At 35.0% G+C, this 15,290-nt stretch overlaps 1 protein-coding gene across 1 annotated transcript in view; it reads right to left on the bottom strand.

Moving 5' to 3' along the window:
- The window catches only part of LOC138317789 (fibrocystin-L-like), an 86,808-nt gene that overhangs the window by 20,279 nt on the left and 51,239 nt on the right, over nucleotides 1-15,290 (bottom strand). Inside the window, exons 36-47 of the mRNA XM_069259681.1 lie at nucleotides 14,949-15,114; nucleotides 14,278-14,434; nucleotides 13,374-13,453; nucleotides 11,994-12,123; nucleotides 10,376-10,750; nucleotides 7,955-9,435; nucleotides 7,414-7,582; nucleotides 6,550-6,774; nucleotides 6,042-6,320; nucleotides 5,589-5,837; nucleotides 5,199-5,354; nucleotides 3,232-3,465 (exon numbers count right to left, since the gene is read on the bottom strand). Of these exons, the coding sequence (XP_069115782.1) occupies nucleotides 3,232-3,465; nucleotides 5,199-5,354; nucleotides 5,589-5,837; nucleotides 6,042-6,320; nucleotides 6,550-6,774; nucleotides 7,414-7,582; nucleotides 7,955-9,435; nucleotides 10,376-10,750; nucleotides 11,994-12,123; nucleotides 13,374-13,453; nucleotides 14,278-14,434; nucleotides 14,949-15,114 (3,701 nt within the window). The remainder of the gene's footprint in view (nucleotides 1-3,231; nucleotides 3,466-5,198; nucleotides 5,355-5,588; nucleotides 5,838-6,041; nucleotides 6,321-6,549; nucleotides 6,775-7,413; nucleotides 7,583-7,954; nucleotides 9,436-10,375; nucleotides 10,751-11,993; nucleotides 12,124-13,373; nucleotides 13,454-14,277; nucleotides 14,435-14,948; nucleotides 15,115-15,290) is intronic.

The raw sequence follows: 15,290 nt of genomic DNA, 5'->3' as shown, positions 1-15,290 counted from the left end.
TACATACTTTATTTGAAAATAAAATGTAACTCTGTTTCCCTCTTTAATCATTTTTAATTCAATTTAAAATAGTTTTTATCTACATAAGAGAGATGGATAATCTTAATTTGTATCTTTTGCATTTAAGTTGCTGACGAAAATATATTTCTTTCCAATAATTATTTGATTTTTGATATGAAAAGAGAAACTATTTGTTTTACTCAAGAGCATATCTAGTTGTTAGGCTTTTTTGCACTGTTAGGGAAGATGCATGAATAGAAATGCAATAATTTTAGAGAACATATGTTAGCTAACAAAAAATTCTATCACTAACTGTTGTTTTATTATGGTGTCTATGATCAATTATAAATTTATGGTCAACTAGGGCAAATATTGATTTTTTTAGAAAATTCCCCTTGCTACATTTCAGCCTATAAAATGCTATTTTCCCGGATTTCATTTTTTTTGAAAAAGTATCTTTTATAAGATTATACCTATAGCGTGTTTTTCAAATGGTTTTAAAATGTGGACAAAATCGATAACATGCCAAATATTTCGAGCAAACCCAATATCCTCAATTTTAATCCTGCCAAAAAATGAGGTCTTTTTGCTTCAAAATCAATTTGTCGTAAATATAATTCGTAAATATCATTATAAATGGATATGAAATAAAGAATGAAGTATCTTTTATTGACAATTAAATCAAAGATAATTAAAAAATGAAAATTATGTTCAAAAGATGGACACAAGTGGTCCCCTTGCCATATACCCAAAGTAATTTTAGAAAACATCATTTCAGGCCCTTTATACCTTTTTAAAACATACAAAATAAATAAACAGCACGTAAAAAGTAGTTATGTACCTAGACCTTTAACACTGAAAATTTTGAAAAAATTCGGCACGTGGGCGAATTTTGCAACCCCACCTTTCAACATAATATTTAATCTACAAGAAATTGTGAATGATTTTGTTTGCAAGAAAATAACACATCGCTTTGAATACAAGGTTAAATCCAAAATACTAGTAGTAGAGTGGTTAATCCGGTGACTCACAGGAACCAGAATACCACATAATTAATGATGGCTAATAATGCGTAATGGCTGGTATCTACATACACTATAAAAAATCATTTCAGTTATTAATAACAATGAGTCCACCGTACCCCAGACATATCGCTATCATATCAGTACATGTATGTACAGCTACGGAACATCCGCCAGTCAGTTCTTCTCGTCACCAAGGCAACAAAAAATGTAGTTCCGAAAAAACTTCATTCTTTGTGCGTTGTTACGATTTTAAACAGCGATTTTGAAATATTGTTTTTATGTACAAAAATTAATGACTTAAATTTTATCATAAACTCATTATTATGTAGCTTCAAACACAAAAATTGCTGCGCAGTACTAGCAGTGCAGTCAATGTGTAATCTGGTTGCTCATTTTAACAGGGGTCCGGTTTTGAAGAAAATGACGGTTGTGGTGAAAATGCTGAATAGTTGGTATCTAAACATAATCAAATCTTCTAAAACTCACTTGCAATTGTTGTGGAATGTAACTGAATGTTGTATTTCCGTCTGGTAATTATTTGTAGCTGGCATTTAAATGTTTATTAACTAAACCTGTTGTGAAATCCAACCCCTGTGTCTATGGTATGTGATGCAGTCTAATAACCATGCTTCCGGGGCTCAATAACACGTGTTAAAATGTGGATTTCGTCGCAGATCACTGGAAGACCTCTGTGTTATTCTTAAAAATGTAATAACTTCTCTGTCAACTGGAGTTTTGTGATTAATATTCTGTATAAAGTAAGTAGAGAAACATCGATTTGAAATATTTGCGGTTTCCAACGACCCTCCAATACCGTGGGTTATGACACTCACATAATCGTTTCCTTAGGCTTAATGCAACTGAAATCAGCCTGTTTGCTATTTGAGCGTATTTTCATTGAATCTATCGTTTCTAAGTTTATATTGTATATACACATTATCGTAACTAATTGCGTTCGATTATGCCTACTTGTGATGAGTGATGAACCTCACTGCGTTCTGTACTGTAGCCTATGTTCAGCATTTTCCAGGGCTTTAGCCTAAGTCAGCGTTTCATCAAAATACGTGTGAAATATCTGTATAATATTATATTACTGAAAATTTCTTATATACTTTACAAAGCATTTCTGTCTGTGTTTCTAAATGTACAACGATAGGCCACATCGCAGAAAGTTCATTCAAAACTGAAGCGGCGTAAAACTAGGTCAAAATATAAACAATGTCAAAATGTATTCTCACGCAGGTTAGAGGTCAGCGCGTGTGATCAAGCATCTTCATTGGGAAATGAAGTGATCGGAGTTTACTAGTTTATATTGAGGCGGAGCGAAGTGAAAATATAAATATTTCAACATGACGCGCGTTTATGCGCTTCACGCTGAAATATCTGTCCAACAAATGCAGTTTACACACCAGTAAACAACAAAAAATAACATCATTCCTGATATCTAAATTTGAACAGACTATTTCTTTTAAATTAAATGTTCCGTCAAAATAAAACGTTTTTTTCAACGTTAAACGATTGATGTAACAGCCGTCAATTGATGGAGTCACGGAACAGCTGACTCCGATTTAGCGGGAAATGTTGTGAAGTTCAGAAAGTACACAAAATAGAGTTACACAATAACACTATCGTTTTCCATTGATGCATTGTTTCTTAAATATTTTATTTTCAGAAATATAATTAAGATATTCATTACGTTTAAAATGTTTAATTGAAGAATTAGAAATACAGACACATATAGGCGAAATCTGATGCGCATTAACACTACTTGCAGAAGTCAGTGTTCCGGTGTATGTATTCTTGCGTGACGACCGACTGCGTTTATAGCAAAGAAAAAATGGTAATGTAAATATTCAATAATAAACATATCGCTATCATATTAGTATGATATAGATATACTGCTATCATATTAGAACAAATACGCGTATAAATATACCGTATAACATATTAATACAACATATTAATATCTCTATCTCCAAAAACACGAAATGCATTTAAATCATGAGCTAACGTCAAAATCAAAACTGAATAGCGAGTTAAAAAACTATTTCAACACATAAGTGCTTTTTAAAAATCAACCTTAGAAAATCCCCAGCTGACTATTGCCTGACATATAAAAAATCGCGTAATACCGATTAAGTGTTACAACGAAAAGCATTTCTTTCGTTCGGACTTTATATCAGAATATGAACAGTGTAGAACTTACCATCCCACACAGTGTGGTGTATAACGTTATCTGTGATGTTAAGGTAATGTGTTTCGAACACTCCTACGGCTGGAGAATACCCATCAAAGAACGCACATTCTTTTACATAAGATGGCTTTTCATCTGTGACATCACCGATATTCACAAAGGCAACAGAAAAGCGTGGGTCGTCAGAATCCATAAAACCCTCCTGTCCAGACTGATAGAATTGTACGTTACTGATTCGAGCACTACCTGAAAAGCAAACGAAACATTTAATGCAGTCTTGTCTAAAGTATATCAACGAGTTTTCCCATGTGTTTTCCCACATGAATATTTGAAAGCTGTTTTTTCTCTCATGCTTTTCTTCTTCGTTATAACGTAAATTATGTGTTTCCAGACACAAATCATATAATTAAATGTCGATATGATCTGAACAATCACTCATGTATCACTAAAGGGGGACAAACGCAGACATACTTCCACTATTTTAACTTTTCTAATTTGTCCAATATGAAAATTGTACACATACGTGTAGAAGGAATTTTTTCTAACGCATACTACCGGTAATATTTAGCTTAATTGATATTTACCTTGAATGAAACGGTTCACGAGTGCGATAAATATAATATATTGTATTACCAAATTATTAGAGCGTTATGCCATCTAACATATTAACTTTAATTTAGTCTTTGATTGCTTTAGATATAGACATCTAATTGACACAAAGCTCTAATGAAACGTCCGCCATGATGGAACACGCCGGTTATGTTTTTTTTCGGTCATCGTCAGGTCACCTGACCGGCGTACGCCGGTTAGCCGCTTTTAAGAACGAAATGAGCAGTGAAAATGCTATTTAAATTATGAGTTCATTTCAATGTCGTATACTCTCGCCCTACTGGCCTACTGTATAATAACAATGAATTGTCTACGGATCCTTTTTTAACCCTTGTTTTCTTTTACAAAATATAATACATTGCTTTTAGTTTTCTTTATCCATTTATTTCAATGTTCTTTGTATGTTAAGATGAATATTCGAACATAGTTTTTAAAAACATGATTTGATAGTAACCTTACAACACATGTAAGTTATTCACTTATTACGATAACAAGACAAAATACTTTTTCAGAACCTATTTTTATTAAAGTTTGCGAATATTATTTTGAGAAAAATGGCTTAAGTCAATATATTGAGTAAAAAGAGAGATGTTGCAACTTGTTTAAAAGAAATCACAACTTTAGAACTTTTGAAGTAGATAAGGATATGTAAAAGTTGACACATTGTGTAAATCGCTTAAGTGCTAAATGTGGAATACATGTGTATCCCATTGTGATCACCGTTAACGCAATACGAACACTGTTAAAGTTAAATGTGCCCTAACTGGGCGATAAATTTGACATGCTATTTTTTCATCATTAATTTATTAAACACCATAAGGTTTGATGAATAAAGCTGTAAAAACCATTCAAATTGCTTCAGATCAGATGACTTATAAACGTTAGTTATAACACAGAAATTTTGTACTGAAATATTGTTGTTTTTATGCCTTAAATATGTTTAAATAAAAACATACCTGCATAAGTCACTTTACAATTACTAAAAACATTGTAAAAATGTGTAATGAAATTGTAGACCACAATTTGGCTTCATGGTCTCACCGTATGTACTTATTTCACTTCACTATTGATGTAAATAAATGATTTTTAGTACTGCCAAAAATCATTTTCAGCCCTTATTTGTATATGTAAAATTGAAACCTATGCATTGAAAGTACTGTAATTTTCAAAAAGTTGGTAATTTTTTGTGATGAATAACATATAAAAAGCTCATCTTGATTCGTGAGTATGAAAAATACGGCACATATAACTTTATATTGTCATTTTGTTTACATTCATAGATATAGTATATTATATTATAATATATAGCAGATTATATTATATCTGCTCGGACGTTTGAACGGAAGGCTTTGATATAGAAAATAACTCACCTGTGTAAAGGATTCCATTTGCAACAGCCTGTCCTACTAACACTCGACCTCCAAATGACTCTGGCGCATCTTCTCCAATTATTTTTATGTTTCTCGTCACTTTTCCGATTTCGGCCGCCATGATTACGGGTTCTCCGTTAACATGTTCTGTATGCGCTATTCAAAATCAAGACGACAACAACACTTAAGATTACCATCATCTTAAATTATCAAATTTACCACTGATCCATTCGTTTGCTAAATTTTTTGTTTTCTTTACCTATCTATCTGTCGATTATATTGAAAAAGAATACCTTGATAATTCAATAGCATTTGTCGATTATATTGAAAAAGAATACCTTGATAATTCAATAGCATTTAATAAATACATGTTTATACATGATGTCTTACCGATATGTCGGAACGAAATTTCTCCTTCTAATGTAACCGTGAGGCCATCGTCAGATATGTCCTTGATTGATACAGTTTCTGTTTCCCAGGGGTCGTACGAGGTTGGTGCCAATATCAAGGTATCTCCGGGTACCCAGGGAACTTCCTCAGACAACGTGAGCGTGGTGTCGCCAGGTGAGGCAGTCGCACCGAGTGTCGTCCATGGTTTACGCACTTCTTTTCCATGGAAGTCTACGTGGCCAAAATTCGCTGCAAATTATATGTTAATCCATATTCAACTAAGAAACAACCAGTATATACACAGACACTAATCCTGAAGAAAAATATGTAAATAATTTCCGTCAAGCGCAACATCATTGAAATAATTTCATACCATTTTGTGGTAGTTTAATTCTTGACAATGGGTTTCTCAACATGTGGTCAAAATATGGTCTCCGGAATGTTAGGACTTACCCACAGTTTTACGGTTGACCATTATATTTGTACCAGGCAGATACTGTTCCACTCTACTGTTCAGCAGCCGTTGACCCCTCAGTACGATAGCAGCTTCCCCCAGGTAAGGCTGGTCGGGCCAGCCTATGATCAGCCGTCCTCCAATGATGATAATATCGGTTACATTTAAGGTCAGATTACGGTATGCCCCATCGATAGGTCCGTGGTCAAACTCCAGTACGCCGTACAGAAATACCTTCTCCAGTACAGGAGGCATCGTATCAAGAACTATCCAATCGTCTGTGAAGTGATATCATAATCAATTTCAAATTAATTAGAGTTAATTTTATTTCATGATATCGTTATTACGAACATAAAAACCCAATTCCGAGTGTATTTCTATTTCGAGTATATTGTGTACATTGCATATACCTCGAGAGCGTATAGTAGATATAAGTAGCGTCCTCATATCTCCTTACAAGGACATACATATAACAGGAAAAAAGATACAATAAGATCGACAACTTACCTTCTGTGATTGTTACATTATCATTTGCGACTGGGAGTACCCCTTCAGGCCAGGAATCATTGTTAGACCATAATTTGGCTGTGTCTGGCCGAGAGTCTAACAGTCCTGTAGGTTTCTGTGTGGCTGGATCAATACAGTCGGGATAGTAACAGTGAATCGCCTCCATATTGAACAAGTAGTTTTTATATCCCAGCCAAAGATCTTCATCTCGTTCATTATGTGAAACTGAAAACATGCTAAACAAATAAGACCCACAAACCTTTGTTTGAAATAAATATTTAAAAAATCAGTAGAGCTAATTATAATCAATTAAAAAGATAAAAAATAAGTTCTTTAAAAGCAATACCATTTTAATAATAAATAAATATTAGAATGAATAAAAATAAATCGGCGAACGTTTTCACATTATCTATATAGATACCTAGTGACCACAAAAGCTACAGTGGACCACTTTCCTTGAGATCTTCCAACTTATTATATCCATATAGTTCTTAAACTACCCCACGTCATTGTTCAAGATGCTCCGCGGCTGACTGAGCATTAAAATATCCATCAATTGAACAACAATTGGTGTTGAATCGTATATATATACATGTATATCTAATTGACACAAAAGTAATATGAAACAATTTGTTTTGCTTTTTGTGCATGTGCAATCAATACTTCATTACATATAGGAGAAAGTGTCACGGAATTTTTTCGAGATGCAATTAATCATTTCTACTATTTTTGTCTTGAAATAAAATTAGAAGTTCAAACTTTTGTAACTGAAGACAAATAATAATTCGTCTGCTCCTGTTATTTGATAGTGAAAAAATGTCATTTGTCAGCGGTGAAGCATCCCGCAAAAATAAAAGCACCGACCTAAGACTTGGAGCAAGCCCGTCATGTTATCATATCTCCAATCCCCATGAAAGTCAACTTCTGGATCAATTTCTCTTTGATTAAGTGTACTGTTTATTTCTTCTCCGTTGATTTTAAATATGTCTGGCTTTCTGGTCATATGCCACCCTAAGATAGAATATCCCCAAGGCTGAAATGCAAAATCAGTAGCGATGTTTTGAAACTAAAAAATATCATACTTTTAAAGTCACACAGTCGACAACAAGGTTTTGACACCAGTCGTGTGCTTCTCACTGCGGTATCGGTATAAAGTAATGTTAAATAATACTTTTTTATTTTGCTTACACAACTTTTGACTTAGAATGGCTGATTGTAGTTAACAGATAATAATGGTAATAAAGTCTACTCTTTATAAACTACGTGATGAATAATATGTATATTGTGTATGTTGTCAACCTTGCCAATTAAGAACGACACTGTGAGCCTTTGTTTATGGAAATTTCGTTTACAAAAGAAACAAACTGTACTTTTTCAGTGTGAATTAAACATAAAGTACCATTACCTGGACGTGTGAGATGAGACCAGTAAAGCTGAGGTTAGTCACCTTGTCCCAGTCGAAGTCAATGATGGTCGATTCGTTGGACAGTAAATTGAAGTGATAGCCAATCGGATGAGTAATGCCTTTGAATTGATAATAAACAATCTCTGTTCTACCTTGAGTCGAAATGTTAAAAGCGTTGAAAACCAATGATTCTGGTTTTAGATTGTTAAACGCAAAACGAAAAAAATTCATTTCGCGTGTACAATAGGATGCTGGGAATCCGATATCCCCTTCAAAGTCATAACACATTTCTGACGGTAGTGTACCAACAGTTGGTAAAACGCGACAATCCTTGGAACCACATAAACTTCCGTCAATATCTCTGATAATACCCTCCCAAGACCATTCAAATTTGGTCAGAGAGGTTGAGTTAATGAAGGACAGATTTGAAGTAACGTATTCAAATCCACCACACCGCTCTGTGCAATGCCCCGCGATTCTGGTAACAGCAAATGCTGCTCCTGTATTAGAATTGAAATTAAGAAATGTAGAATTTGTGACTGAAAATGATGGAGAGGATGTCTGATACGGCATAACGATGCCATCCCCTGTGCCCTTGTCAGGAGCTACGATGAAAGCGTCAGTGATGGATGCACCACCAAACGGAGATAAGGGGTCCCCACCTTCAGTTACTAACTTGAATTCTATACCCGCATTTTTGCAATTCACAGCCGTTATACCTTTTGCAACCACGAAACCACTGTTTACCGACTCGAAACCTTTCTTACAGCCCATTACCAAAAAATTTTCAAATACTGCAGGAATCGCGTTTGCTGAACTGCTTGAACAACTTCCAGATCGCGGATTGTATGTTGGAAATTGCCAAAAACCGAAACTTCCCATAGCAAAAAATTTGTTGTCTTTAAATGTTCCTAAAGGCAGGGTCGTCGGACAGACACTCTTAGTAAAGGAAGGACCGGTGGGATGTTCATGAGTTCGTAACCACGCCCCGATGTGTGATCCACCAGACGCAGAATTTTGTATGAACGAATTATTCGGGTTTAAAAACCAGTATCCAGCCGGAGTGACATCGTCATTTAGTAAGCTAGAACTCGCTTTAATACTAATGATTGTATTGTTTCGTACCATATTTCCATGTTCTATGCCGTCTTCGAAGAACAGTACCCCGCCCATAATATCATACATGACGTTGTCCTCGATGAGAGAATCATGAGAGTTATGTATATTGATGGCTCTGTTAAATGACTTATGCACGCTAGCTCCACGTATATAGGACAACGCTGCGTAATCCCGTAGCAGGTGAAAATGGAGAGGGTAGCGGCCGAGACGGAAAGCTTGGCCGGCATTGTGAACTTCAACATATTCAATTCTTGCTTGAGTGAGATTGGTGGCCGCCTCTGATCTGTGGATGATTATATGTACCCCAAACTGATCTTCTGTGTGTGATCGTCCAGTTGAACAACTGTTCACTTGAAATTCTCCTGTAGAAAATATAATAGAAATAAGCAGCCGCAAAGCGTGGCATTATCCCCCTCGCCGCGAAGTTGGTATAAAACCCCAAATACATCAAGGCCAAAGTAATAATTATTCAAGTATAAATTTAAATGTATGCGAGTATTGTAAAACTGAAAAAATAACAACAGGTAACTAAAAGAAAAAGTAATTTGGAATTTTTGACTAAGTTTCCATGATAACAAAAACAAACCAAAAATTGAAGGTCCGCAACAGCAAAAGGCAAAACTAGGGCACTTGTCTGATATATACAGAAAGTTTCACGGAGCTGCGTTGAACGGTTTTGAAGATATAGCCCGGAAACAAAATGAAACAATAATTTGGTAGTTTTACTAAGCCTTAATTGTAACAGAAAAAACCCACCTAACATGGAAGGTCCGCAATAGCAAAAGGCACAACTGGGACACTTGAAACCCCTTATATTCTAGTAATATTTTGTATTATTTTCTAATTATGTTCTGCTAAAGTACTACATATCAATTTGGAACAGTACATCATGCCTTTCGAAGATTATAAAGTATCATATAACTGAATACATATTCCTAGTAAACATCTGGGAACATACAGTGAAATAGGATATGTTAAGAAAAAAATATCATTGTGTTCTATAAATTAACAGGCATAGGAAAACGTTGTTACCAACGGTTAATTTTCGCCATTTGTTTTAGAATATGATGTATGTAAAAGTAAATGCTTTCACATTTCTATTTGTCACCTCTCTACTGTGCGTACTTGTGTTTTGTTTGAATGTCAATCTTTCACCCGTCTTTATAAAATTGTTACCTGCCAAAGTGAATTGGTTACATGTGCGACATCAACTAAGCCCATGTAAAAGATTCGTTTGACCTGTCAGGACTGTCATTTAGAACATGTTTGAATCGTTGTGAATATTAACTCATTGTAAGATACCTGTTTGAGTATCATCCTGACACGCTGGGACATTATTGACTTTAGCAGGGTCTTTTTTGCCTTCGATGACGATATTCCGCGTGAGTAGAATGACTGTGCCTCGAGTTTCGATCTGCCTTCCAGCAAGATTCAAGGTTTCGCCTACGTGTTGGTACCTCAGTGATTCCTCAAGCTGTATTCGAGTGGTATCATGGGAGGTCGTATTAATGTTTTTAATTCTGCCGCTTTCATTCTGATCGTATTCATCTGAAGATCCCGTTGACCCCAAGGCTATCTCATCGCCCACCTCCCAGTCAACCTCACCTTGAACCTCTATGACGTCGTCCCCTGCTTCAACAGTCTGTTCTAGAACTGTATGCGTAATGCGTTCCTTTCCTGATAAAACCAAGCGTTACGTATGTATATCAATGCTGGGAAACAAATAACTTTGATCATTAACAGAGTCCGCAATAATAACGTGTCTCAAACTACGGCATTTATGGCAGGTTCTGGAATTAACAAGACGAGTTTAGCAACTGTTGAAAAACTGCCCAAAGTGATATCAATGCTTTATATATGTACACCATCTGTTTTGTTTTCAAACTTATTCTTTTATATCATTGGATTATATAATCAGATAATAATAGCGGTTTTTCACCTTAATTGTAATACACACATTTTGTTGAACAAGGAAAAAATTCAACCATGTTGCAAAAACCAAATATTCATAAAAATGTTTGAATGTGATAAATAAAAAACAATGGCCTCAAGATCTACAGGATCAAATAATAAAAAGGCCAGTTACCTTTCCGAAACAGAAAATTAAACGTTTGTTAAAAACAATATTAGCATAACAACATTGATATCCATGGCCTAAGATGAGTTTAAAACATTAAACAAGTACAGTATTCCTTGGATAGTCTATGTAACAGTGGACATCATTCATTTCGCTATTTGTCGTCTGGAGCAGCCTTAGTTAATTAGGATGGCGGCGGGAAAGAGGATCCGCGCTTTGAAAATTAACTTATATTTTTTTTTAGATTAAACTGTTCAGATTGATGATAAGTAAAGCATAAACGGTAGATAACTTTTTTTGCGACTCTTCGAAAGTATCAGGGAAATGCTTGCAAAACGAATAAATTCATTTAGTGCGCTTTTACGAATATTTGCAAAAACATTTTATTTCCGTAACCTGAAATAAATGTCAAACATTAGTTTAATGACATCAATGCTTAATACTTGTTTCAATATTTTCCTATCATGCAAAATTATTTATTTGCCAGACATATGATTTCTTCTAACGCGATAAGCAATACCAATGGAAAAAATGATAGAATTCTGAAGTATTCGTTTTAACCCACTTACCCATATTTGAGTGTTTGAGAAGAAACAATCATAGGTTTTGTAACAAATGAGAAATGAACATTTCACTAATCACATGATTATGTTTATCATCTTTTTAAAAACCTGTCCCTGTTATGGGAGTTCACGATCTCCAATATCTTGGCTTTTCATATCAATGACGCTTACCTTGTATACCACCTACGGAACGTATGATCTCTAGTGTCTTAGCGTACATAATTGGTGCTGTTGAATCTATGAACAGTGATTCTTTATGACAGAATTCCGTTACACTTACCGTGTATATCTAGTGTAGAGTCTCTGATCGCCAATGTCTTTGCGCCGTAAATAGGTAACTCTAAAGATGATAGATCCCCGTATATATTGATTCTACCTTGGTACAAATAAGGCATGTCCTCGGTTCCAATCTACGACGTAAAAACACGTGATTTATCATAGCATATATATTTGTACACATCCCGTAAACATTAATTTGGTGTTGTTGACCAAGATCAGAAAGTTTCGTGGAGCTTAGGATACTTTGTAAAGGAAGTTTCATGTAGATAAGTTAAACAGTTTTAGGCTGAAAAAGCATCTCAGACGGGCGGCGGAATGGACGCGGTCACGCATGGAACCCAATTTAATATCCTTAAACTTGTCTACAAATAAATACAAGGGTGATCGAGTGGTGTAGTGGTTACGCCACTGGCCTTTCAGCTAGCCGGCCGGGGTTCGATCCCCGGCATGGACGTGAAAAGGTAAGGGGTCACCTGCCCGATCACGTGCGTTTTCTCCGGGCACTCCGGTTTCCTCTCACACTATGACCCCTCGCGCGCTTACATCCGGGCCATCGAGAGTGATTTATATAAGTTGTATAACTTGTTTCTCAATCGATATGAAATAAATAAAGTTTGTATTTTGTATAAATACAATGCTATAATGACTACCATTCTGGTCAGAAATATACATACGTGTTTATTGCACACAACACACTACAAAATGACAGGTATTTCAATGACCCTGGCTGTTAATAGAAAATAAATTAACCCCCCCCCCCCCCCCCGCCAATCAATCAACTAATCAGCCAAAACAATACGTAAAGTAAAGAAACAAAATCGATTCGATATGGACAGATTTAAAACATGAAATATACTTCTTACTTTACGATAACAATCACTTTCTAATTTCCTATCATTGATACGTTAGGTTTTAAACTTCTAACTCTTGTATATGGCTCTTTTCATATTGAATACATCCATCCACGGGTCGTTTACTAATAATGCTAGACGAGTAACTTAACTAATAAAATAGTCACTTGTTTGTATTCAGTATTGGTAGCAATCTGATATTAACAACCATTCCACGTATGTTTCATTAACAATCGTATTTTAAGTTTATATTTTACGATAGGGAGAGAGCTTTTATTGACTTGACCTGTTGCATAACTTTTGTTTTCATAATATCAGATGATAAATGAAACGAAATGAAAAATACAAATGCAAATAAACAAAGAGAAATGAACCTTATAATAATAATAGTTCTGCTTAATATGCTAACATTAATGATAATCAAATTCAAGAAGACGCCTTGTTGTACTAGTACGATTTGTAGAAAACGACATATGTTATAAACAAATGTTATATGGGATCTTAAACTGAGCTGTAACGCTAGAACTTACCTGTAATAGTCCGCCGTTGGTAACAAGGACAGTTTCTGCATTGAGCTGGATATCTTTGTCATCGAAAATCAGCTTTCCACCTTATTATATAAAATATGGAATCAATTTCATTGCGTATATTACAAATTAAATCACATAATAATACTTATTGGTCAAAAAGAAATTCCCTTCCATTTAATATTTTGAAATTTATTATACATTTAAAAACTAAAAAAATTTTGCCCCAAAAATCTTTTTTTAATTTTCAAAACTATTATTAATTCATTAATTTGTTGCACTCCAAATATTTAGTACATCACCGATTCAAGTATAATGACTGTTTCATAATTTTGCAGCTGTAGTTGGCATGACATTTTTGTCATTTTTGTCTATGAAACTATAGAGCGCATCCTTTAACAAACTTAATATTTAATGAGAATATGTATGATCTCCCAATACATCTTTAGGGGAAATGTAAAGTTTGTTCAAGGATGTGCTCTATGATTTCTAAAATAAAAATGTTGTGTCAAAATGTTCACGTTTCCATAATATATGCATATTTCAAGTGTTTACCATGACATCTGAAGCTGAAAAAATAGAAAACTATCATTACAATTATATCAAGGATGTCTAATATGTCATATATAACAATTCAAATACATATACTAAATACTAGTTTTAAAGATTTGACGAATTTGGGGGTCAAAGCAGGCCCAAACCATAGTCCTTTGATAAAAATATCCAAACGAGCAAAGCGACTTATAATTGCATCGCGATCTCCCTCAAAGCCACACAAATAGATGACGTAGTTGGAAGACGGTACATACCAAAGATAGCTAATGCAGCCAAAATGAGCAAAATGTTATCTACATAAAATACAAAGAAATCCTGTTTAAATTGTCATTGTACCATGTATCATACTAACCCTGTATCAGTAAGAATTTCAATATTTCAGTGTAGGTATCTAGTACGATTGTCTGACCCTGAGGAATGACCACGAAATCTCCATAGCCAGGAGGATCTTCTCCGCCCCAGGAGAATTTTGAGGACCAAACGTCTACGTAGTGGTACTCTGCTGCCTCCTAAATCAAACAAACACACCGATATATTAAATGTTTTTAGTTGTCAAGGTGACATATATAAGAAATGGAAATACAATGTACCAAATATCTACATCTACCCTAATGTCAAGACAAAATACATATTTAACTTCGTTGCTGAGCGGATGTAGATATGTGATGGTTCGTCGAGATTGGTGGTTGAGGGGGGGGGGGGGGGGGCGTGCGTTATAATGAAATAAATCCTCGGTTTACAGATATACCTTTATATACTTTAGTACCGTACATGCGTATGTACTAGCTAAAATAGTTAAGGCGATAGCACAGCCATATTGATATAGTCTAAGGTGATGTGTAGATGTGGGAAGTTATCTTTATCAGTGTGTTGTAATTAACAGACACATGTTTTCTTATGGAATAATTAAGAAAACATGTACATGTTTATAATTAACTAGAATGTTTGTTTATACGCCGATAAATGTTTATTTCACGAAGGATTTCACGTTGACCGATACTGTGGTAAGTAACAGAGTCCTACCTGTTTGGCCTCTCCATTACAGTTCGGTACGACAGTCACTGCTGACATCACCGATCCGATGTGGGCCCCCGATGTACACATAATTTGTGTGTCGGACCAGGATACGATACCACACTCCGTCCCGGCAATACTTACACTGGACGCGCATGGAAAATTTTGCTGCGTGCTGAAGATACAATATCGACATTATTGAGGAGAATACGTTACTTTCGTAAGGAAGAAAAAATAATTATAAAATATTTAATTTAACCCCAAATTATTAAACATTCATTTTAACACCGCGACAAATGGAATTCTTTAACATGAGGCAGGGTAGTGTACAGGCGACCTTATTCAATCAAA

Source organism: Argopecten irradians, chromosome 3, assembly GCF_041381155.1.
Source record: "Argopecten irradians isolate NY chromosome 3, Ai_NY, whole genome shotgun sequence".
In the NCBI taxonomy this organism is placed as follows: domain Eukaryota; kingdom Metazoa; phylum Mollusca; class Bivalvia; order Pectinida; family Pectinidae; genus Argopecten; species Argopecten irradians.
Note: the sequence above shows the minus strand (reverse complement) of the source record. Positions and strands in the feature narration are given on the sequence as shown.